The sequence below is a fragment of the Camellia sinensis genome, chromosome 8, assembly GCF_055761805.1.
Source record: "Camellia sinensis isolate YWXY chromosome 8, ASM5576180v1, whole genome shotgun sequence".
Taxonomy (NCBI): Eukaryota; Viridiplantae; Streptophyta; class Magnoliopsida; order Ericales; family Theaceae; genus Camellia; species Camellia sinensis.
This window is the reverse complement of record NC_138968.1, coordinates 178,644,306-178,670,813: the sequence shown is the minus strand read 5'-3', so window position 1 is coordinate 178,670,813 and position 26,508 is coordinate 178,644,306. Positions and strand designations below refer to the sequence as shown.

At 34.4% G+C, this 26,508-nt stretch overlaps 2 protein-coding genes across 3 annotated transcripts; one reads left to right on the top strand and one right to left on the bottom strand.

Annotated features, from left to right (window-relative positions):
* The first annotated feature begins 400 nt into the window (after positions 1-400).
* LOC145798322 (protein FAR1-RELATED SEQUENCE 7-like) lies at positions 401-1,656 on the top strand. Its single transcript, XM_082885838.1, has 2 exons — positions 401-490; positions 1,372-1,656. Exons 1-2 carry the CDS (start codon positions 401-403, stop codon positions 1,654-1,656), a joined length of 375 nt encoding a protein of 124 aa, XP_082741964.1.
* Positions 1,657-18,647: 16,991 nt separating this feature from the next.
* Positions 18,648-23,879, bottom strand: LOC145797344 (uncharacterized). 2 transcript variants are annotated; one of them, XM_082884218.1, is made up of 5 exons: positions 23,540-23,879; positions 23,233-23,358; positions 22,892-23,047; positions 22,017-22,124; positions 18,648-19,086 (listed from the first exon to the last, which is right to left on the bottom strand). In XM_082884218.1, the coding sequence occupies exons 2-5, from the start codon at positions 23,263-23,265 to the stop codon at positions 18,913-18,915; spliced, it is 471 nt and encodes a 156-aa protein (XP_082740344.1). In that variant the 5' UTR covers positions 23,266-23,358; positions 23,540-23,879; the 3' UTR covers positions 18,648-18,912. The 2 variants fall into 2 exon arrangements, with proteins under 2 accessions (XP_082740344.1, XP_082740345.1); XM_082884219.1 differs by lacking the exon at positions 23,540-23,879 and having other exon boundaries at positions 23,233-23,476.
* Between the last annotated feature and the right edge of the window lie 2,629 nt (positions 23,880-26,508).

Here is a 26,508-nt window from a genome sequence, read left to right as displayed (position 1 = left end):
AAGACCCAAATTGGCCCTACAAAAGAATAGCTGGGTCGATAACGGTTTTCAACATAACACTGGGACCATATGAATCAGGATTGTCGGTCGCCCTTTCCTACGGCCCTCCTTGCCGTCCTCTCCAAAACGACGTCATTTTGATTACTGTTTTTATTATTATTTATTTCTCCCCCAAAATTTGAGTTTCCCGCTTCTTTGACTATCATCTTCCTCTACCAGCAGCTCTGTGTTCTGTTTTGTTTAGCCCTAACGAACTGAGAGAGAGACGGTAAACGAAGAGAGAGAGAGAGAGAGAGAGAGAGGCATAGAAACGAACTGAGAGATGGTAGAGGGGCGCGACGGCAACGGCGAAGGCGAAGGACGAAGGATGGTGGAGAGGCGCGATGGCGAAGAATGAAGGATGGCAGAGGGAGGAGACGACGATGGCGAAGGACAGAGAATGGCGGAGGGACGCGACGCGATGGCGAGGCGAGATTGCGGCCATGACGAGGTAAAATAAGTGACACAAAATAAGTGACATTAATTAGGATCATCATTTCAGATTTTTGTCGCTGATATATACATCTTTGTTGTCTGAAATTTCAAAAATTTCGAAAGCTATGTGTGCATTTCTGTGTTCTTTGTGATCTGCATTCATGATTCATGACTGGGTATTGCTTGATTTTATTGTGATTTCCCATTTGAATTAAGCCTAAACACATACAGTCATCCACCGAAAAAAAAAAGAAAAGAAAAACAAAGCTCAAGCATATATATGTATAATTATGCATATAATCCATTATTTTAATACTATAATAATATTCATACAAGAGCTCCACCAGTCATTAGTTCCACTAGCATATTATATGTATAGGAAAATGTTATACAAATTACTCAGTAGAGAGAGAACTAAAATATATACATGCATATTTGTGATCTGCATTCATGATTGATGACTGGGTATTGCTTGATTTTAGTTAGATGTACACATCTGGATAGTGGGTTTTCCATTTGTGGATCAAAATTGTTATTCTTTATCATCCATTTTTCGTGGGTTGAGTGTCAATTTTGTGAATCTGGAATTCCTAATTTTTTTGATTTCATATTTTTAGCTTTTTTAAAAGAATGTTAATTCCTCTGTTATCAGCTTATTTGTTATATATATTTTTTATATCTTTGGAAACTTTGGCGATTGATGGGAATTAGCTTAATTTGTGATGATCATTGCTACAAACACAGGACAGAAACCAAACACTACTAAGACAGAAAGCACATGAACGGATAAAATTTTACAAAATTTATTTGTAAGCCCACTTTTCAAAAATCCTATCCATCAATTTTTGAGAATTAGCTTTTTTTTTATTATATTATTTGTATGGTACTGAATTGTAGGTAATGGAAGAAAATAATGTTGTTGATAAGTTGGCTAGTTGTGGCTGGAAGCCGAAATTGGACATGCCATTTGACTCTGAACAAGCTGTGTATGACTTTTACAATAACTATGGAGGAAATGTGAGCTTTAGTATTAGGAAGTTGTATGCACACAAGAACAAACAAACTAAGGAAATAACTTCACGGACTTTTGTATGTTATACAGAGGGAACTTGGGGTATTGACAAGCGAGATTCACTAGTAAAATTTCCGAGACAAGAGGTGAGATGTGGTTGTGGTGCCTGATTAAGTATCAAGTTAGATAGAAATTTAAAGAAATATGTTGCAATTGATTTTGTTGAACATCATAATCATGACCTTGTGCCTCAAAAGTGCATTCATATGTTGCCATCCCAAAGAAAAATATCTACCACCTAAGCAATTGAAGTAGAATTGGCTTCAGAATCTGGAATTCCTCTTAGGTCTGCTTATGAGCTATTCGGTAGGGAATCTGGTGGAAGAGCATCACTTGGCTTAACCAAATTGGACCAAAAAAATTATTTGAGATCGAAGAGACAAAAAGATTTGGAATATGAAGAAGCGGGTAGTGTATTACAGTACTTTCGTAAGAAAACTGTGAAAAATCCATCCTTTTATTATACAGTCCAATTAGATTGTGAAAAGTAGCTAAGTAATATATTTTAGGCCGATGCTCAAATGATAATGGACTATGCTCAATTTGGTGATGTAGTGACCCTTGACACTACTTACAAATTAAATAACGAGCATAGACTTTTTGGAACCTTTGTTGATTTAATCATCATCAAGAAACAGTTATGTTCGGTGCAGCGTTGATGTATGATAAGACTGCCGAATCATTCACATGGTTGTTTCAGATTTTTTTGGAGGCAATGTCAAACAAAGCTCTAAAAACTATTTTCACAGATCAAGATGCTGCGATAGCTATGATGCACACAACAATCATTGGTTAAAGTAAACTTTTGGTGTGAAGGACAAATGAGGATGGCCATATATTATGAATTCTTGGGCAGCTGGAATGAGTACTACTCAACTAAGTGAATCATTCAATACATTTTTGAAGGATTATCTTAATTGTGATCATAACTTGATGGAATTTTTCATGTATTTTGAGAGGGTACTCTATGACAAGAGGTATAAAGAATTGGAAGCCGAATATAATTTGTCCTAAAAATTGCCAAAGGTTTCCATTCCAACTTTGATGTTAAAGCAAATGGCAGATATTTACACCAAAACAATTTTTGAGGAATTCCAAAATGAGTACGTACAGTCCATTGAAGCGTCCATTGTAGGCACTATTAATGATGGTGAGAGTACCATATTCACAATTCAAACGGTGGTAGATGGAAAAAAAAAATAAGAATGTGATAATGGATAGAGATGGTTCTTTAAGTTGTAGTTGCAAGAAGTTTAAAGTGAAGGGCATAGTGTGTCGACATTGTCTGAAGGTGCTTAGAGATATATTCAATGCAACGGACCTTCTTGCACAATACATACTGAAACAATGGACTAAAAAAGCAAGGGTTGAAAGTGTGAAAGATAGCCGTGGGTATGATGCCAAGGTTGATGTGAAACTACATCAAAGTGATCGATATAGGTCATTGATGAATATGTTTAGAGCAATAGCAAGTGGAGCTACTGAAAGTGAAGAAACTTATCATTTGTCACTTGCAAAAGGTGAAGAATTGAGTGTATTGGTTGAAGACAAATTAAGTGTGCATAGTTATGGTAAAGTGGACGTCACTGAATTGAGAAATTCCTCAACTAACACATGCCCACAGAGTGATGAAGTAGATTGTCTAATCCAAGCTAAGGGACTCAAGAAAAGACAAGCAACTAGTAAGGGAAGAAGGAGGATCAAGGGCGGGATGGAAAAATCTATTGCAAAGAAGAAAAGAATGCAGTCTAAGCAGCTAATTACACAAAATTGTTGCATATGATTAAATGATATTTTGTTATGTGTTATGTGATATATGTTACCAATTTTGTGTTATGTGTGTTGGAAAAGTAATGAATTAAATAAATTGGTCGTTTGTAGGGTGATGCTTTTTGTACTCTCGAAAGTCGATCTGAGCTTCCTGTCGCCGTAGGTAATAATTCTATTCAGGTAATATTTACTATTGTGTGCAACCTTGTATTAATCTTATAGGATTAGTTATCATTTGTCATCTAGTTGGGTGATATTAATTATTTTAGTCTTTTTTTTATGTATGTAGGATGATTCTTTTTGTGGTTCCCAAGATCAATCTGAACCTTCTTCGGCCATTGGTAATCGTTCCATATTGGTAATATTTAATATTGTATGCAACATTTGACATGCATAGACCTTAGGAAAATTGAACCTCATACGGAACCATTGTTTTACTTTATTAATGTTGTTGGATAACTAAGATTCCTACATATCTTCATTGGTTGTTCTTGCAATGTAGTCATGTGAATTTTTTTTTCCTTGCATTGGTTGTATAGGGTGTTGCTGTTTATACTCGCCAAGGTCAATCTCAACCTCCTTTCGGCATGAGCAGTAATTATGTTCAGGTAATAATTCATATTGTGTGTTTTTTGTAAAATTAAATGCATTATTAATTTTTTTTTTTCATTTTACATATTATTTACTTTATTTCAATGCATTTTAGGGTCATGGTCATGGTCTCTATATTTCTCAATCTCGACCTGTATCTCAAAATCAACCTCCATTTGCTATGGGTTGTAAAAGTGTTCATCATGTCATGTATCCTACATATGATGTAAGTTATAAATGCTTACATACTTTATATTCAAATGGCAGTATACATGGTATCAATATTTTAATAAATTTAGCACTATTGCAGGAAAATAATACGCCTCAGTCAATGCCTTTAGTCTATCCCACTCAGACATCGTTTCAGGAGTTGCTTCGAGATACTAGTGTTCAACACTTTGCAGTCCAAATGTCGCAAGCCTCACATAGTCTCGCTGACAATCATGTAGATGGACATCCCTGAACGAACGATGATGTTATTATATTTTGAGATTTGGGTGTCTTTTTTTATGTTGTTCGGATTTGGGTCAATTTTTATGTTATTTTTGCAATGGGAACAATGTTTGGAAATGATATGTTTGGAAGTAGCTACTGATATGTTGTTAATGGGTTGGTTGAGTTTGTGATATGAACACAAATTGTGTAGATGGTCATCCTTGCAGCTTGTGTAGCCCCCTTGCATGTGTTATGTGATATGTTGTTATTATTGGCCATTTAAAGACAAGCAAATTCTGTTATTCATTGGTTGAGTTTGGAATGGTTGGCTTACTTCATCTTGAATTCCTGGTTTGCTTAATGGGTTGGTTGAGCTTGTTATTAATCCATCTATTCTCATGCTATACAGGGGTAGCAAATTAGGTGGCTCTTGTTTGCTTAATGCAGATCCAGGGTCATAGTTTGGAAGTCCTCTTGTTTAAGATGATGATGTTCCAGCTTTTTGCTATCTGGGAGCAAAAATGAGAACATGTGGAATAACTAATAGGTGAATTTTTTGGAGGATGAATTTTGTGGATGATTATCTCTGAATTTGGTGGAATAACTAATAGGTGAATTTTGCTATACAGTGCATTTGGGAAGATGAGAATAGATGAATTTTGTGGAGGATAAATGCTAACAATTTTTAAATTCAAATAAATGGAAGAATAACTAATAGTTACATTCAAATAAATGGGGCACCAACCAACCCGCAATACATTACTGATACCAACATTCTTACAATATATACATTACATGCATAAACAAAGACAAATACATTACTTCTACTTCTAACTTGCATATATATTATTACATCTTCATAACTAATACAATACCAATTACAAGCAATAGGAACAACTCATACATACGACACGAACTTTAATTTATGTTTGCTTCCAATTTGATCATCTCCGCGATTTGAAATTGAAGTTGTTCGCTTTGAAAGCAAAGTTTTTCGCTCATAAATCGAAGCTATTTGGTGACAGTTAGCATATTTTCCATTTGCACTTTTCCTTTAGCTCTACATTGTGCATTTGTAGGCAAGCACTATCCAATAAAACCATTGCAATCTTGACAATAATAAAATAATTTGTTTTTATTTCGCTCCTTCTCGAAAATTCGAATAGTTATTTTTTTATGACATTTAGGACAATTCTTGTTCAAAAATGTCAATTGATTTGACGTACTGCCGTTAACACTTGAAGTTGACATCTGCAAAAATATAGAGCCAAAGTAAACGAAGATGTTCATTTAGAATATGAATAAAAAAACTAAGATGTTTAGGAAACAGAGAGCTCAATAAACAAAGAGCACAATAAACTAAGATGTTTAGGAGTTTCCCTTATATATACATCTACAAGTCATTACTTTCTTTGGGGGGTTATCTAAAACTACCAAGTTGTGGATGGAAACAAGAAGAATCAGCCCAAAGAACCTCTTGAGATTGAAATGCTGACATACATTCTTGATGATTTCAAAATGGTTTCATATCACTTTGCTCTGTCACTCTCTTCACATATGTGCATATATTTACATAGCTGCGGTGTCGAGGAGAATTGACTAGAACCTGACTTTCTCCTTATTCAATGTACGTTTTGGTTGTGAGGAATGACTCGAACATGATTTTTTAGGCTCAAACATGATTTTTTTTAAGGCTCAAACTTTACATTATGCGTAATGTAGGTGGCTACCAGTTCTATAGGCTCAAACATGATTTTTTATTTGTCTTTGTTATTGGACATTTAATAAAACTAGCTGCTATATTGTTTTGTTAATTGCAGATTTTTCAACCATTGGCTTAGTAATTTGAACTATTAGGTTTAATGTGAGAAACAACATAATTACATCTCAGCATAAGAAATTTGATGCCTTCTAGTAGGGCGAAGAGGAATTGGGCATAGCAGGGGATACTTTTGTTGTCTATTACAGCTTAATGGAGGGACAAACTGACTCAACTCAGGTCCAAGAGGAATTAGGCATAGCAGGGGGTATCTTTGTTTGTTGTCTATTACAGCTTAATAGACACTCAATAAGGCTTTCCATTTTCTTGAGCAACAGTCTCAACAATTATAACGCACATGCAAATGAACAACATCAGTTTTTCTAACAATTTCACAAATTTCAGCAAACCTCAACGGCCACAATTTCACAAATTAATAAAATTTTACAAAAACATCCCACAAAATTCAACATAAGTAAATGAACAATAGTCTACTGGTTTTCCAGGTAGTTTGTTGGTAGTTTTCTTCAACAACAGTCTCAACAACAATGAAATTTCTAGGTAGTTTTCTAGGTAGTTTTTATAGTTTTAATCGAGGATCCTGATTTGTTTTCTTTAACAACAGTCTCAACAATTATAACTCACATGCAAATGAACAACATCAAATTTTCCAAGCTTCTCAACAAATCATTCCATTCAATGAAAAAATTGATAGAATTAATAAAACCTCAACAGATTAATAAAATTTCACAAAAATAGCCCAGAAAATTCATCAGAAGTAAGAGGAGAAAGAGAGAGATGAAATTTCTAGCTAGTTTAAAGGCTCTCTTTGGATGAATCAAAGAAGAAGTGAAGAGAGAGAGAGAGAGAGAGAGAGAGAGAGAGAGATGAAATTAACCTCGTCAAACTTTAACAAATCAACACCAAATCTGTGTTCGTCTCTCGCCGCCTCCACTCGCCTTACCGCTACCTCTCTGTTTTCGCCTCTCACTGGCTCCACTCGCCTCACCGCCGCCTCTTTGTCTTCATCTCTCGCCGTCTCGCATTTGTTGCCTCTCACGTTCGATGATCTGTTTAGAAGCTCTGTTTGTCTCTCTCAGCTAGGACTGAACAATCAAAAGGGGCTAAAAATAAGAGATGGGAGGAAAAAAAAAAAAAAAAGTCAAAACGACGTCGTTTTGACGCGCGACAAGGAAGGCCTCAGGAAAGTGCTATCGAGGATCCGGACTCGGGAGGATATGGGCTTATGACGCCCCAAATTTTTTTTTAATCAAGGGAAATTAAATAAACAAAATGACTTAATAAACTAAAAAGTTGACATCTTAATAGGGTAATCCAACTCTTGTACATAACCAAACGTCCAAATAACAATAGATAAAAACTTAAAATTATCCAAATACAACATCAAATGAAATTATAAAGTCCTTAATAGCTATTATATAAAATAATATAATTTATTCGGCTCTACTCGGGGTTTCAGGTCAGCCAAGGCTCTACGTTAGCGTTGACTCCATTTCAGCTTCAATTATTTTCTCGCCAAGACCTGGCATAAAACGCCAGGGCAACAAAAATATATGCCATGAGTTTTGCAACACAGTAAGAAAACATAACCAACCTATCATTCTTTTTAAGAGAAAAATAATAAGATTATAAACATGAGGTAACAATATAATTGTAAGCATAAATTACAACCATTAAAATAATTTTAATAAATTAGGTGACACTCGAAATCTCACCAAAGAGATTTAACTTACAATCACTAAGCTTGGCAACGGTTAATTTGAAACCCTCCCTTGGTCAAATATTCAAGTGTTACCAACCGTAACTACCAGGGATGCCCACGTCCGGAGTGATATACCCAAGTAGTGGCATCCGTGGTCTGCCCCAAGGAAACGGTCTGCCAGGGGTACGTAACCTCCCTGTGTGCCACCAGCACATCCACCCTTATTCCAAAACCAAATACCGAAAAGGGTTCAAATAAGTCTCGTTCCATCTTAGAGTTTCGCAACACAATTTACGTGAGAATTCTCAAAACCAGGGCTCACCCTGAACAACCGGTATTAACCGTCAATCCCTTGATTTCATACACTCTTTAAAATCAGGACTCACCCTGAACAACCGGTATTAACCGTCAACCCTTAATTTCGTACACTTTTTAAAACCAAGACTCACTCTGAACAACTGGTATTAACCGTCAATTGTTAACTTTGTATATGCCGTTAATCATTTCAGTTAATTTTGATATTACTCACAAATAATTCCAAATTTTAATCACAATTGATGTTATACCAACTCATTAAAATTCTCAACATAAAATATTACACATGTCACACAATAATAAATAAATGTACAGCATTTAAATAAACAATTTATTTAAACCATGGTATGAAATAATAATTTAGATACAGAGAAATAAACCAAAGTCACACATGTGCATGGATCTTTAATTTACAAGATTAGACTACCACAATATTAAATAAACCACAATACACCCATACATTGATTACTAATTTACTATATTTGATGAATTGGACCAACACAATAACTGATTTTTATCCGAATAAATAATTGAAGTCATGATCTTAAACCTGTCTAGAAATTTTCAGGTTATACCTTAGGTAATAAAAATTATAAATAAATTATTTATACAGTTCTAAAATTCGTAAAAATGTACAAAATATTCAATAAATATGTTTGGGTCATTTTTCAGAAATAAATTCCCAAAAATAAGTTATAAATAATTCTGTAAAATTCTCAGAAATTTTATGACACAGATTTATCACATTTTTTTAAATTAATTCCATACTTAAATTTATAAATCAGATCCACAATCTAAAAATTTAGTATGAAATTAGACTTCTCAAATTTCATATTTTAGTTAGAAATTACCAGATTTGGCTTAATATAGAATTTTTAATAAGCTTTTAAACATATACTAAAATCTGTCTTACAATAGTAGATTTAATTATAAATTTGTATAAATTCGTACCAAGCTCAATAATTGTTAAGAAAATTCCTAGATGAACTAGACATCATTCTCAACAACTTTGTAGAAGACATCATTCTCAACAACTTTGTAGAAGAAATCATTTCAAAATTTTGAGCATAAAATTGTCTAAAAATTCGTACAAGTTTCTGGCAGATTGAAGAGTTATATAATCAAACCAAATAAAATCTTTAATCATCTCTTTAATGGCACAAATTACACATGCAAGTCTAAATCCAAGATTATATCATGATTTTAAGGCTACTAATAAAGAAATGACCTTCAAATATTTAACATACCAATCACAAATTTACATACAACTATAAACAAAATTTTATCTAAAGTTTTAGCTATGTTAACATATGAACACAAATCTAAATATTTAACAATTAAAAAGAATGAGACGGTTATGAGAGTTTTCTTACTATGTTAGGTTGTTAACGATTTATCGTCCGAATTTGATTTATGATTCTAATCGTAAGATATAATCGTCCTGGCTCCATGATCGTTTTGCTGAAATTTCACATCAATCGGACGCGATCTCACCGTTGATCTGCCATTGGATTCTCTTAGAATTTTTAGTTGTTGATCATCATCTTAGACTCAGAATTTGCAAGATCTAACCCCAAAAATGGATTCTACATGTCGAAAAACCTAAGGGTGGTCATCCCCAAAGTCATAGGACCACTCGATTAACCTAAAGGTACTAGGGTGCACCGTAGCAGCATGGGCCGAGAAACATTGGATAAAATTTAAGCTTATCTTCTCCAACCGCCGTAGCATGCATGAACAGAAGACCCAGAATTTTAGTTTCAATGTCACCAGTTCAAATGCCTGTATCTTCTTCATCGTAACTCCGTTTTATCTTATTTTTCTGTCATTGGATTTAACTTACGACCTAGTTTTTGGTTCACTGCTCACACGCCTCGTTCCGTCTTTTTTTGCATGCCGTCGGATCTCCAAAATTTGACGAAAAATAAGATTATTTTCCTACCGTCTCAGACATTTTTTTCGAACCATCTTTCGGACCCCATAACTTTCTTAATTCTTAATGGTTTTACTTCATTCTTTCGCCAATCTTTTCAACTTACTTCGTACTTCATCTTACAAGGCCTATTTGTCTCACTTCTTTCCAGAATGGATGGTTTTGGCATGCCGAAAGTAAGCCGAAAACCAACTTTTGAACTTCAAATTAAATTTCTCGAACTTTGTTTCTTTCTCCTCCATCTTCTTTCTTCTTCTCTTTCTTCACCTACAACACTTTGTGAATGGTGGTTGTAGATAATAATAGAAATAGGTGATGGTGGTGGTGGCGGTCCGACGGTGCGCCAATGGTGGTGAAGTTTGCGGGTTGGCGATAGTGTGGGTTAAAGCCGTAGCTATGGAGGTCGGGAGGAGGAGTAAGAATAGAGATAAGGAAGAAGAAATAGTTTTGAGAATGAGAGGTGTAGAGAAAGGGAGATGAAACGGATAGAGAGAAAGCTATGAAATTGGAAGAGAAGCAAAATGAGGAAGAGTAAAAGATGATCAATGAAAAAAAAAGAAAAAAAGACATTGAACACAGCATGTTCACCACGTTTCTTTTGTTATAGGAAATGATTGCACGTGGAAGGTGGGATGTGAGAAAACATGGGGAGCAAGCCCATGGTTTCTGATTGGATTTTAGTGCAGAATGTATTAGGTTTCAGTGTAATTTGATTACAAAAAAAAATAGAGAAAAATATAGTAAAAATATCATACGGCTCAGAAATTAATATTGAGTAATGATATAAAGTCAAAAATATTTTATTTTATTTTATTTTGAATAAATTTTCAGTATAAAAATATACAGAATATTAAATTCAAAATATTGTGAATAATTATTTAAGAAAATTAAAAATATATATATTATTTTTATTATATAAAAATACGGGGTTTCACAGGGCTAATGAATTGGGATGTGTATACGTGTAAGAATCCAAATGGTTAATGGTGTCTAATCCGAGTTTTCAAAAAATTAGAAATTAGGACCGCTCAAATCTTGGTGATGGGGGTTTAATAATTAACCAGATTACTATGTGACGTGGTCCATTATGTGCCTCGACGTGCCAATCCCATCGAGCAATTCAAGCCAAGATTACGCTTGTTTTTGATACTCACAACACTTTCAACACAGGATTTTAAGGATTTATTCTTGCAAGTTAAACTAGGAAAAGTTAGTCGATCCATTTAAATTGTCGGATATTCACTTGAATAATAGGGAGTTCGAACCCTAATTAGTAAGGAGAGGAGCATACTCCCTTATCAATTAGGATGACCCCTTGGTAGTAAGATTACGCTTGTTAACTCAACCAAAGCCCATTTTAATTCTTAAAAATGTTTGGTAGTTTGAATTTGTGTGGTCTGAATGGTTTAAATATATCAAAACAATATTGTTTTACACTCAAAATGACATTGTTTTGAGACATTCGGGCTATGAAAATTTAGATTACAAAGAATTATTGTTTAATTTTAATATCCTACACCCGTTTTACTGGGTCTTATCATGAGAAATTCTATTTCCACACACCTAATTAACTCAGAGCACATATTTAATGAAACATTAATTTAATAATAATTATATCCTAAATAAAAATGACCATAATAGACATCCAGCAACACCTATAATATTATGTAGAAAAATTTTCTGTACACATATTTTAAGAATAAAAAAAATCTTAATACACACCTTTTGAGTTTAAAAAAAAAAGCCCTAGTTTTACCATTATTTGCTTTACTCTATAAGTTTATATTCCATTCATTATATCGTTTTGTCATTAGAATCCACCATAATTCTTGATTTTTGTGATGGAAGCATTATAAATCAATGGAAATTCAAATTCAAATAACAATATGCCAGGTTACAACAAAAGCAATTATGAAAATGCAAGTTTTTTTGTGCAATTTTTTTTTCCACGATTTTAATTCGGTAAACCAATGCCGAAACATGTTAGTTTTTTCGGATATCAACTACCGAAATTATTAATTCTATTCGATAATCAAGTTTCGAATTTGGATTCAAAACTCAACTATCGAATTAAAGAATTTATTTTGAAAACCAAGTTCCGAATTTTTTTGACATGTTTCGGAAGTTAAAAATTGAATAAATCTTTTTCATTTGAATAACCAGTATCGAATAAGCAAAATTTTCAGAAAAAAATGAGAGTTTGTGAAAAATAAGAGATGTATGAAGTTGTATGTCTTCAATGGAGTTTGATATAAAACAAGGTTGTTTCAAGTTCTATGTTGATACGAGTTGATGCCAATTAATGACTTTTTCAATGTTGACTAGATTGTTGATTGAAGTAATCAGTTTGATGATGTAATTGGAAATCAAAGGAGGTAGTTTGTTGTATAATCTGAAAATTCATGGAGCGATTTGCTGAGGGATTTTTTTGTGAAAGATGTTGCTGCGTTTTCAAGATGGGTGGAATAAAAAATGGGTCTACACCATTTATTCTCTGTGGAACAAATGGTTTAAGTGGTGTGTGTACAAGGATATTAGTTTACGGTATAATTAGAACATGTAAGGTGTGGTCTGAGAACAAAAACATAAAATTAATTTCATAAGAATGTGCATTGAAAAATTATATACATAGAAATAAAAGTGTGTGAAAATAGAATTCCCCTCTCATCATGCCATGTTCCTCAAATACCCCTACTCTCGCACGTGCCTTTCTTAATTGTCTCGTCATGGCCATTTAATTCTTTTGCCAAAATTAAAACAATTTTTACTTAATAATTTTTGGATTTGGTTAACGAGTGTTTATGTCACGCCCCCAAAATAATACAATAAAGATAACTCATATGCGGAATAAATATGAGAAACAACATACTTTCATATATCATAGTTCACTGTTTAACAACCAGTTAAATGCCATGTAGGCTTACATGTTTCCAAGTCATTGCTTGGTTACACAAATTGAGTCTCACTTATTACTTCTTAAGCCCATGGCATTACAAATAACAAACATACACACATAAGGCATAATTAAGAAGCACGTTATTGCCTTGGAGGAAACATCTTACCTGTACCTGAAAATGGTATTCCCATATTAGGTGAGCCAACAGCCTAGTAGAAATAATTTAACACAATTTATGAGGTTTAACAAAGGTATAAATACCATATACATAAACAATACCGATCTTGAAACATCCACAAGACCTGCATATCCATATGCCACTAAGACCAACCTTATTCCATTTTCCTTTAATTTCATTTCCAGTTCATATATGCTACTCAATTCATGAGTTAAATTCGTTATTTTTCAACAATCAAAATGAGACTACAACTCAATGATTTTCCAATTATGCAAAACTCACATAAACACTTCAAACCTGTCATTTTACGGATATTTCGTCCGAAGGAATCGGTACCCATTTATATATAAAATTTCGAGTATTTCACCCAGGACACTCTGGCCAACTTGCTTTAAATGGAGTCCATCCCCTTTCTCCTCCCAAACAAATATACATATGCAATGTATTTATAAACATAATCACATATGGAGTATATCCCCCTTCTCCTCCCAATAAACATACATACACAATGTATCTATAACATGGTCATATCCAATGACACCAACAATGGATTAGCATTAAATCGCCTAATCCTTACGTAATTTCTACAACAATCATAATTATCATCCACCGATAGCCCAATGCAATTATTTCTAAAGAAATGTTCAATATCAAAATAAATAATTTATTCAAAACTTCCATAGGTGAGATAATACATATCCAATATCACCATTTATAATCACAACCTTCCAATTTCACGTTTTCAATGTTAATCCCAATTATTTATGCAAAATAATAATTTAATCAAAATTAGGGCAAAATCCCCCTTTCACCAAATATCAACCCAAACACCAAAATCAACTATTTTGGCACAACATGATCTTATATTCAAGCCTCATACTCGTTTACTTCATATTCATCAAAACCCCTCTTTTCATTTCACACTCAAATCCTAGATTTGTCCAAACCACAACCAAATCTCATTATCTATACATAATAGCAAATAACTAAGCTAAAAATCATATTAGAGTGTAGAAAATCCCTACCTCAAGTTTGAAGAAGAAACGAGTTGAAACCCCAAAATCAACGATGCCTAAACTCGATCTCCACCGCACACAACATAGCCCTCGCCTAGATAACCAACTTTGATGAAGGACTTGGATCTAAATCCCAATGGATTTAGAGAAATCAAAGACCTTGTGAGGTTTTTGGTAGGAAATGTAGAGAGAAGGGAGAAGAAATGTTTTTAGAGAGAGAGATATATAAAAGTGATGTGAAATATCAAATTCACGAACTGATATAATACATAGTCCGCTCGAGCGTGGAAAGCCCCGCTCGAGCGTCAAATATACTATCCCAGTACTTTTGCAGACAGGTCAAACTTCTGAAATTAAACATTGTAACACCCTCGAAATAATAATAATAAACCCATCATATAGACATGCACTGATATATAAAAATTTCCACTTTCTTCTATTCATCAGAGTTCCATTACAAAAAGTATTACATGTTAACGACAAAAGCAAATGCCCTAAAGGCTTACAGCTTTCCAAGTTAACACTTGGTTACAACAAAAGAGTACTATCTCATTTACACATTAAGCCCTTGGCTTGAACATACATGTAATACATCAAAGAAACTAAACAACAAAAGTCTGCCCGCCTCTAGCCTCCTAAGCTACGTCCTTGGAGGTGGCATGCTACCTGTACCTGAAAATGATATTCCCATATAGGGTGAGCCACAGCCCAGTAGAGATACACTAAACCAAATATGAACAATGACTAAAAGATTAGCAATTGATAGATGGTCAACACTGATACTTCTCCTTATCACACTTTACAGTTTCATGAAATACAAGTCCATGTTACAACCCATTTTCCAATTCTTTTCAATTCTCAATTTATAACCATGGCTCAGAACCTGGCCAAACAATTTATATGAGACAGTAACTCATATTAAACACTTTTCCCATTTCATAATAGATAAGCATACTAGCTATATCACACAACAACAGATAAGCATACAAGCTATATCATCACTTCCATAGATATGCATAAGAGCACTATCACACTTCCAAAGACAAACATATGAGCTTTGTCAACACATTAATAGATAAGCATATGAGCTCTATCTATGAAGTCCATCCCCTATCTCCTCCCAACAACATCCGGTTTAGAGGTTCATCCCTTATCTTCCCCTAAACCGTGGAGTACATCCCCAATCTCCTCCAACACGACACAATGCATATAAACAATAATCATACACATCATCACACAACACATAAATTTAATGTATTCTTTCAACCGTCATACTCAATAGCACATTCCAATGATTAGTTTTAGTTTGCCTAATCATCATGCATTGTCTACAACAATCAAGACTATCCTCCACCGATAGCCCAAGGCAGTTATTTCTATACAGAAAATAAATGCAACAATGGATATATATAATCAACATTTCAACTAGGTGAATGATAAATAATCCAACTACACCCTTTAATCCCATATCTTTCCAAATCAATTCCTCATTTCTCATAATTAATTATGCAAATTAATTAACCAATGTAATTAGGGCATTTTCCATAATTAACATTTCAACCCTTCACGGTTTCATTTTCATTAATGGTTTAACATTAATTTCACTTTTCCATGCCAAACATGCATCTAGATTTTATATAGCTAAAACCCTAACTTTTGTAAATTTACACAAAAGCCCCCAAACTTTCACAAAATTACCAAACCAACCCCAACATCTCAAAATACTAAAATTTAAAGACAAAGCCCATAGTGAGGAGTAGGTTATCCCTACCTCGAAGTTAGAGCTCGGATGGAGAAGAGACCAAAACCAAAGTGCTCCAAAGACCAAGATTTTCAGATCAAAACGACGCCCTCGACGATCAACACAACTTTTACAAAGGCCGAAGAGAAAGAGGACACTCTAACTAGATCAAACCCTAGAGAGAAGGGAGTTTCTAGAGAGAGAGGCTCTCAAAAATGAGTTTTAGAAAAAGTAGGAGAGAGAAAGAAAAGTAAAAAGTAATTTAAAATCACCCAGCGGATAACTCATATACGTGTGACCCACTCGAGCGGAGAACACAACGCTCGAGCGCCAAGAACAAAAATCTGGACACGCTCGAGCGTAATAAGGCCTGCTCAAGCTCCAAGACACAAGAATAAAGCACTTCCACTCGAGCGCGAAAACCAGTCCGCTCGAGCGTAGATTTCCCCCTCCCAGAACTTACCCCGAAAAGGTACCACCCGCTCGAGCGCCAAAGTACCCGCTCGAGCGCCACCGCTCGAGCGTAAACAAACCCGCTCGAGCGTAAAAATCATACCTGCAGAAGTTTTGCAGGAACACGAAATACTGGAAGTGTGCAATCCCCGCTCGAGCGCAAGAAGACCCGCTCGAGCGGATCGCCTAAAAACTGGACAACACAGAATTGAAACCAAGGCGTAACCAACCTGTAACAACCCTGCTCAAAACATCCTAAAACTCAATCAAATGGAATTAAAGGATGGCAACAAGATGAATACCACTACCAACTTCACGGAACTGAGTCCGGAACATAACAGAGTAGTAAAGGGACAACCGGGATCGTTATAAACATTCTTCGCTCGAGCGCATAAACGGCCGCTCGAGTGGACAAACAACTTCAAATGCATTTTGCATTTTTGTTTTGAGGGCCGCTGCCCCCGCCAGGGCGCTGCCCTAGGAACCCGCCAAGAGGCGCTGCCCCCTAGACCCCCGCGAGCTCGACCCCCGACCGGCTCAGTCGAAGTGGCAAACACATGAAAGAAGGATCGAAACCGGGATCACTACAGTTTAAGAATATTGATTAATAATATTTAAATTAATTGTACATTATATATTGTATGCATTTTTATGCATTATGTTCAAGCATTTCAAGTTTCTTATTAATTATTTTAAATGCACTCATTAACAAAACTTATAATTTTTTTAATCAAAATATTTAATTTTAATTTAATTCAATTCTCTTCAATTTCAAAACGAAAAATAGGTGGCTCTTGTGCTTTCAATACAATAATCACTATGATCCATTTTAAGTCTGATTTTAATAATTTAAATTATTTACATTTTAGAATATATCAAATAGAATATACTTGTAAATAAAATAAATTAATTGAACATCAATATCAAATCACATTTATATATATATATATATATATATATATAAAGAATGGTAAATAGATTTTAAGTATAAAATTGAATACAAATATTATTTGTTAAAAAGACTACCGATATTCGATTATCTTAATTTTTTTACAAATATGTTCTACTTGATTACTTTAAAAGATAAACAGTTCAAAGTATTGAAGTAGGGCAAATATTATTTGATAAAAAGACTACCGATATTCAATTATCTTAGTTTTTTTACAAATATGTTTTATTCGATTACTTTAAAAGATAAACAGTTCAAATTATTGAAGTAAGGCAAATATTATTTGATAAAAAGACTACTGATATTCAATTATCTTAGTTTTTTTTACAAATATGCTCTATTCGATTACTTTAAAAGATAAACAGTTCAAATTATTAAAGTAGGGTCCAAAGTGAGACACTTGGAAAGAACAATAGTGACTGCTGTGCTCACCCCTCACTACAAGAATTTACACTTTTGGCAACAAAAAAATTGGTCGCTAAAAGTCAATTTTTGGTCGGCAAAAGTTATCCGCGACCAATTTTTTTGGTCGCTAGTTTGGTCGCCAATTGAGGGTCGGCAAAAGTAATTCCCGACCAAAATTGTGGTTGGTCGGCAAAAGTTGGATTTTGCGACTAAATTTTTAGTCGCTAAATACGTAATTACCTCGACTAATTTATTTTGTCGCCAAAACACTTTGGTCGCGAAAAGTAATATTTTCCCGACCAAAAAGTTTGGTCGCCAATTATCACATTCAACGACCAAAAAGTTAGGTCGCCAATCGTGATATTCCGCGACCAAAAATTTTGGTCGCCAATCGTGACATTCCGCGACCAAAATTTGTTTGGTCGCCAAAAGTTGGATTTCGCGACCAAAAAATTTGGTCGCCAATTGTAACATTCTGCGACCAATATTTTTTTGGTCGCCAATCGTGACATTTCGCGACCAAAAAAAATGGTCGCCAATTGTGACATTTTGCGACCAAAATTAGTTTAGCCGCCAATTGTGGCATTTCGCGACCAAAAATTTTGGTCGCCAATTGTGACATTCTGCGACCAAAATTAATTTGGTCGCCAATTGTGACATTTCGCGACCAAAATTTTTGGTCACCAATTGTGACATTTCACGACCAAAATTATTTTGGTCACCAATTGTCACATTCCGCGACTAAAAATTTTGGTCGCCAATTGTCACATTCTGCGACCAAAATTAATTTGGTCGCCAATTGTCACATTTGGTCGCCAACATCCAACAAAATAAACCTATAATTTATAATAATCCATCCAATTTATTCAATATAATCTGTAATTTGCAAAAATCATTCAAACCAACAAATAAATTGAATCATGAACATTCAACAAAATACATAGATCAACCATTTCTGAACCTGTTTAATTAAAATCAGCAACTATTATAAGTTTTCATCCACAAATAATTCCAAACTACATATTTCATCTAACATAAAAATTTAAGACATAACAAATACTTGTTATTATGTTTAAAATTTTTATCCATGTACATCAACCGAAAAATATAACTAGTAGTCTACTAAATATTTTCTATACACACCCATCCAAAAATATAACTACTATTGTATCCAAAAATATAACTACTAGTCTACCCTTTTTCTACCCATATCGAATCTCTAATCTCCTGGACTGATAGTCAGTGCAGTTTGAACAGGAAACAAGTTCTCTGTAAGTGCTGGATGCAGGAAACCATCCTTCCAAATCATACTTCTTTGCAGCTACATCATTCAAAGCACCGGAAACAATAGCCACAATTTGATAGGGTAGTTTTAGCTGCAATAGAGAGAATTATGTCATACTTGTAGGAAAGAAAAATGCATAATTAAATAGAGAAAAATCAATTCGTCATTAGCAGGAGCCCATATATAGGACCCTCGAATTTCTTTGGCGTCAAGTGGCAGACTTTTTAGCATTAACCAAACAAAACAACCAATTCCAAAATCACTCATCTTACATGACATTACAAAACCTGGCAAAATAATCTATATGAGTACTATAAGAAACATTATCAAGCATCTCCAGCTTAAAAAAAAATGAATATAACGAAGAAATAACCAAAAATTATACACATTATTCCCCTACAATTCTGAGGGCAAGAAAGCTCTATACCGTCTTGTAAAACTCTTCTAAGTTCGTTATCATTTCCTCGTGCATGTCCCAAGAGTCATAGATGTTAAACCTACTATATGTGATTTAAAACAGTTACGCATATATAAGGTAAAAAAGAAGCATAAAAAAATTAATTTTCAAAAACCAAGTGGATCTAATTGGGCTGATCAAAATTTTGTGCCTTGTTAATTGCCTTGTTAAGAGATATTCCTACATTTTGGAATCTACATCTGGATCATAAATAAGACTCTTGGGACATGTGGAATTTGTTGCCTAAAAATCTGGAAGTGTTGCCTAAAAATCAAAACCTCAATGCTAGTGTCAATAATGCCTTTTAAAACTTTGATTAGGATTAAGGCATGTGGAATTTGTTTGATTTAAGTAATGTTCATGAGGTGTGACCCACTGCTCCCGACAGGCCTATGAACTTATGTTCTGGATTGTGGGCAGATTCATATTATTAATAAACGCATAGTTTTGGAGTTTTCTTTGATTCTCTAAAAGAAATCGTCAACACTGACAGATGCCATGAAAATCACCATGTATTGTTCATAGATGCATAATTCCATTTTTAAATTTTGCAGTAGCCTTTTTGAAATCACATTTCTTGTCATAAAGAAGCAGATGAACTGCACAATGCAATTCATTTAGGTGTTTATGGAAGCGATTTGAAGATACTATAGACGTATGCATATACACATATCTTGTAATCTTGTTTTAGCTCTCCTGTTGGCTTACTTCTGGTTTATTTTCCTATGATGGCTACCTGATTTATTCAGGTACTGGAAGGTTTAGACCCTGTTAGGAAAAGACCAGGAATGTATATTGGAAGCACCGGACCTCGTGGTTTGCACCATTTGGTATCTTCTTTACTTTTTTGCCTTCTCTACATTAACACTTCTCATTGTGCCAAGTCTATTTTATCTAAACATGAGTTACAAGATTCACTGATGTTGCTTTCTTTTAGGTTTATGAAATATTAGATAATGCTGTTGATGAGGCACAAGCAGGTTTTGCTTCAAAGATAGATGTCATCTTACATGCGGATAATTCAGTGAGCATTACTGACAATGGGCGTGGGGTATGTTTGTATTCTACTTTCTGTAGCCAAGTAGGAGTTCTCTTAGGTGTAAAGATTTGTTGAGGCATAAACCAGACTGTTTCTTTGCAGGGGACGTATTGAGATTCTTGACATGGATGCTTAATGTTAGCATGCTCTCACATGACTATATGCTCGGTTTTTGTGTGCACGTGCATGGGTCCCTATTTAGCCACATTGCACATTGTTGAATATTCTAGCAGTTTGCTTGATTTTCTACGGTGTGATACAAAATTGGATGAATGTGATGTTGTGAAAGAGATGTCCCTCAAATGGTATTTTGCATGATATGCTTTTATATGCAAATAATAATTTTTTTTCTTTCTTGAGAAAATTATTATCTGCCTTATGTACATAGAAATATTAACAAGGCAATTAACAAGGCACAAAATTTTGATTAACAATTTTGTCATGTGAAAAATAAATAGAAAAATATTCATATTTCACATTCTATAAAGAAATATTCCTACATTTTGGAATCTACATCTGGATCATAAATAAGACTAGTCATAGAAACATGGGCCAAACCTCTGTAATCAATTTGTACATGATCTTAATTAACAATACACCCCATAAGTGGTTCATCAGTCACCACTATTTTAAACTTCAGTAAAATATCGCTTTCAATATGATTGAAGTTCACCTAAGAAGTTCAAATCCATCCTTGCCACTGCTTAAGCTTTTGTCCAAAAAGTTCCTTTTATGGTTTATGATGCCTTTGAGTTAACACCACTTTCGATTCTTGAAGCATTCTTAACAAGAGTTGAAACCAAAAGTCTTAGCCATGCAGGATTGGTACCCACTATAGTACAGCTTAGGAATACTATCTGTTTTTCTCTCATCAATGTAGCGCACACATGGGACAAACACAACATCACAAATATGCTAACACAGCAATTCCTAAGAAACTAGGACATGCACACGATAAGGACACCAAATCATATTACTATTCATATACTTTTGATGCATATAATGTAAGAAAAATTTGATGTAAATAAATATCTAAAAATTCTACATACAAATGCAAAATATGAAAGACGAAATCCCACAAATGCCATATATAATGTACACCTCTTAGAAATGTTTCAAAATATATTTGGGGTGGTGGGTTGCATTCCCAAGAAAGTCAAACCTTTGTCATGCTAAGAGATTCACCACATAGGTCTTATTAGAGACTCTAAAAACTGTTGTCAAAATGGAAACAGGTCCTCCCTAGAAGTGTCCATGCTACTAATACTCTCATTACTTGGTGACATTTCTGATTCGCTATCTTGTATTTAAAAATTTTATGTCCTCGAATAAGTCATGTTGTGCCTCTTTAATTTGATAGAATGGGTTGTTAAAGAAAATTACTATCCATGTAAATGGCCCAGACACCCTTTTCTTTGTTTTGCTACTTCAATTGCAAATCAAAAGACATACGCACAGAAAGCAAAAAAATAAAAGAAGAAACACTTAACTTTGGGACAAACAAAACTCTAGAAAGTGAATGTACCTTAAATTTTGCTACAACACTTAACTTTGGGGAGTCTGCTCCACCTGATTTATATAGTGCACCAACAACAGGCTTCTCAGATTGAGCAAGCAAAGACGATGCAAATACCTGAGGAAGGTGGCATTTGCAAGAAGATAATAGTTGAATGGTATCCAAGTGTAATAAATCACGATTCTTCTCCAGAAACCCACTTGTTTGTTTACAAAGTCTCTTTTTATTAAAAAAAAAAAATTATGAATAAAATAATTAGTTTATTGATTAGCTGTTTGTCTTTTGATTACAATTAATTATGTATTTCTTTAATTGTGGCAGTTACACTCTATGAATTTCTACTATGTTATAAATATCAGAAGAAAAAAGAGAAGCAACACTAATTTAGCTCACCTCAATATAATCATAAGCATAATGAACCCAGTTTTCTTATTATGTAAAAAAAAAAAAGAAGCAAATGACTTGATTTTAAACATCATCCACAATTAACAGCAGTTTACTTTTTTGGAAAATTCTTGTAGACTATTAATTCTAACTGGACATTTCACATGGATTTGCAAGCCGAAATGTGAACTAGATTGTCTATGAAGGCCTATGGGAAATAAACTGAGCCATTCCACTATCATGGTGGTAGAAAGCTCCATCATACCATGCTCAACACTAAGTTTGAAGGTAGAAACTTATGCACTAAATTCATTTCATACAAAATTAATTCCAAATATCTCAACAAATCTTCAAGGAATTAATTTGGTTCACTAAATTAACAAATCTCCTTTCCTATATACCAGCCACAAACATTTTACTTATAATCTTTTCATTTATACCTCAGTAGTTTCTTAAATGATTAAAGCACTATAACTTTTAAAAGGAAGTCTTATATGTACCTCTTCGGGGTGATAAAGGGACATTTTAAGCACATCTGTATGCCATGACTCCCTAGGTGCAAGAGGGATACTACGAAATGTCACACCAAATAATAACTCAACCAGCACCTTCAAACCCTCTATACATTGTGTCAAAGGAAAATATGATGCTACAACCTGCAAAAAACAATCATTGCAATTTCTGAATCTAAAGTATAAAATAAATTATTCAACAATCACAACCCAGAAATCTTCTAAACATAGGAAAAACCTTAGAATTGCCTAAAGTCATCGGTTGACCACAAAATCCACTAGAATTATGTGGACTGTGAGAAAACAGAAAACATAAGCATGTTGCTTACCAAGGAGTCCAAGCTGTAAGCAGAAGACTTCATCAACCTTGTGAAGTATGCTTCGTCCCAAGGGTCTAGGTCACCATTTATTTGTCCGTTCTTCTCTCTCTTAAAATCCCAAATTCTCTTAAACTCCTACAGAGACAGCAACTTCTCATCTAAGTACATTTATTGCGACAAATTCAGCAGCCAGAAAGCTAAGTATCACCACTTCAAGCCTTAAACTCATGTGCTGAACATAATACCTTATCAGCTTTGGGTCTAACCATTTCACTCGTCTCAAGCAAAACAGAAATGTCTAGCTATAGTTACTTACTGATATTGATATTGACCAAGTGGGATCTCTTCCCTCTGTATTTGGGACTTCCTTTGAGATGTTGAGGTGGCGGAAGAGGAGGCCAACGCTGCTCCTCCGATGACGACGACGCTGCTTCGACGACGACGACGACGACGACGCTGCTGCTGCTCCTACACTCCGGAGCCCTTTCCATTCACACAGCAGCCTCGTTTATTGCTCTCAGTCATCCGCCGCCGCTCGCCCGTTGTCTGCCGCTCTCTGTCGTCTGCCGCCGCTCGCCGTCGATCGATCGATCGAGAGAGAGAGAGAGAGGGGGGGGACGAAAAGATTAGGAATTTTTTGGGTTTGAGATTGGGGATTTTTTTTGTTGGGGAAGGGGGTGGGAAAAAAATTAGAGGGGGAAGCGGGAATGTAAAAAAATAAAGAGGCGGGAATGAAAAATATAAATAAAAAATATAAATAAATAAATAAATTTATTTTTTGTTAAAATATATATTTTTTTGTAGTTAATGAATTTTTTTTAATTTTTTTTTTAGTTATTAAGATTGAAAATTTATTTGTTTCCTTTTTATTTTAATGAAAAAAAATATTATTATTTTTTATTTCGTAGAAGTATGGGTAATATATATTTTAATGAAAAATATTTTCTACCAAAATAAAAGTTAATTTTTTGTAGTCAATAAAAATATTTTTCTGCGGCTTATTTTTTTTTATTACTAAAAATCATAAACTAATTTTTTTTGGTAGATGAAAATGAGCGGCAGTAGTGGTGAAGGTGGTGGATAAGAGATGATGGTGATGGTAATGGTGATGGCGAAAGAGATTAGTGGTGAAGTTGTGGTAGTGGTAGTGGTAGTGTAAATGGAGTGGCAGGGGTAAAAGAGAAGTAATGGTAGTAGTAGTGACAGTAGTGGTGGTAGTGGAGTGGTGGCGATAGTAGTAGTAATGGTAGTCGTAAAGGTGAAGTAGCGACAGTGGAAATAGTGGTGGTAGTGGAATGACGTTTGCAGTAGTGGTGAAGGTGGTAGAGGAGATGGGTGGTGAGAGAGAGAAATGAGTAAGAGAGAGATAGAGGAGAGAGAGAGAGAGACAGAGTGATGAGCAAGAGAGAGACAAAGTGGTCGCTAAAAGTGCATTTTCTTGTAGTGGATCGATAAATCGAGAGGGAGCTCAGTAAATAGAGAAGACTGGAGTGAGAGAGTGAGCAACGCAAACATAGTGGGAGAGAGAGAGAGAGAAAAAGAGAAAGAGAGTGAGAGTGAGAGACAGAAAAGAGACATAGAGAAAAGAGAGATGGACGAGAGAGACAGAGAGAGATAGAGAGAAGAGAGATGAGCGAGGGAGACATAAAGATAAGAGAGATGAACGAGAGAGACAGAGAGAAAGATAAAGAGAAGAGAGATGAACGAGAGAGATAAAGAGAAGAGAGATGAGCAAAAGAGACAGAGAGAGAAAAGAGATGAGAGAAGAGATAGATGAGTGAGAGACACAGAGAGAGAGTGAGAGACAGATAGACAAACAGATAGAGAGAGAAGAGTGATGAGTGTGAGAGAGAAAGAGAAGAGAAAAAGGAATATGAAAAAATGGATGAAAAGATATAGACAGAGAGAAAGAGAGAGAGAGAAAAAAAAAGCGAAAAGAGATAAACGAGAGAGAGACAGAGATAGATGAGCGAGAGAGATAAAGAGAAGAGAGAGAGAAGAGAGACAGAGAGAGAAGAGAGATAAAGAGAAGAAAGATGGACGAGAGACAGATAGAGAGACAGACAGAGAAGAGTGATGAGTGAGAGAGAGAAAGAGAAGAGAGACAAAGACATAGAGAGAAAGAAAGAGACAGACAGACAGAGAAGAGTGATGAGTGAGAGAGAGAGAGAGATAAGAGAGACAGAGACACATAGAGAGAGACAAACAGACAGAGAAGAGTTATGAGTGAGAGAGAGAAAGAGAAGAGAGAAAGAGAAGAGAGACAGAGAGATAGAAAGATGAAAAAATAGGTGAAAAGAGAAATGTTCAAAAGAGTAAGGCAACGTCTTTTTTATTTTTATTTTTATTTTTTGTAACAGAAAAATACCGTTGCATTTATTTAAACCATTTTATGACTATATATATATTAAGCCGTCTCAAAGCCACAATATATATATATATATATATATATTTTAACTTTTTTTTTTTTTTTTGCAATGGTACGTATTACAATCGCAAAAAACTCTCCTTTTTTTTTTTTTTTTGCAACTGCAGCTGGTATCGTCGCAAATACTCTTTTTTTTTTTTGTGACAGCAATTTCTGCCGTCGCAAATACTCTATTTTTTTGCGACGGCAAGTTGTGCCATATCAAAAAGTCACATTTTTTTGGCGACGGCAAGTTGTGCCGTCTCAAAAAGTCATATTTTTTGAGACGGGAAGTTGTGCTGTCTCCAAAAGTCACATTTTCTTGTAGTGTTGGTTTAGGGTGATAAGAGAGAGGTCTCCGAAAACGGCGACCGTAAGAAGCACTCTGCCCCCAACAGTATTGAATGCACTCTATCTCTCTCTCTCTCTTGTGCCTTGTGATGAACCCTAACCTTATACTTTTCTTTTGATTCTCTCTCTCTCTCTCTCTTGTGCCTTGTGATGAACCCTAACCTTATACTTTTCTTTTGATTAGAAGTAGCCAAAGAGTTAAATGTATTTTGAATTTTTTTTTTATAATTTGTGTTTTGGTATTGGGGCTTTTTTTTTTAAAAAAAAAAATGGGAATTGTATATTTTATATACAAATCAAATTGGAGTATTTTATGCAAACACACATATTTGGGGAGTGTGATTAAATATATATATATATATATAATCATACTTATTTAAAAAGTATGATTAAAAAGTAATAATGTATATATAATCACAATTTAATTAAAAGGTGTGATTAAAAAATATATAAATAATCACACTGTAATTAAAAAATATATATATAATCACACTAATTTAAAAAGTGTGATTAAAAAGTAGTAATGT

What these genes read in the sequence shown, in the direction of transcription:
- LOC145798322 (XM_082885838.1), top strand. Translation starts at nt 401, where the DNA reads ATGGCAGAGGGAGGAGACGACGATGGCGAAGGACAGAGAATGGCGGAG. An exon ending in GAGATTGCGGCCATGACGAG is followed by an intron (nt 491 to 1,371) that starts GTAAAATAAGTG and finishes ACTGAATTGTAG; the next exon opens with GTAATGGAAGAAAATAATGT.
- LOC145797344 (XM_082884218.1), bottom strand. Translation starts at nt 23,265, where the DNA reads ATGAAGTCTTCTGCTTACAGCTTGGACTCCTTG. An exon ending in CCCTTTATCACCCCGAAGAG is followed by an intron (nt 22,125 to 22,891) that starts GTACATATAAGA and finishes CACCTTCCTCAG; the next exon opens with GTATTTGCATCGTCTTTGCT. An exon ending in GTGTTGTAGCAAAATTTAAG is followed by an intron (nt 19,087 to 22,016) that starts GTACATTCACTT and finishes TCTCTATTGCAG; the next exon opens with CTAAAACTACCCTATCAAAT.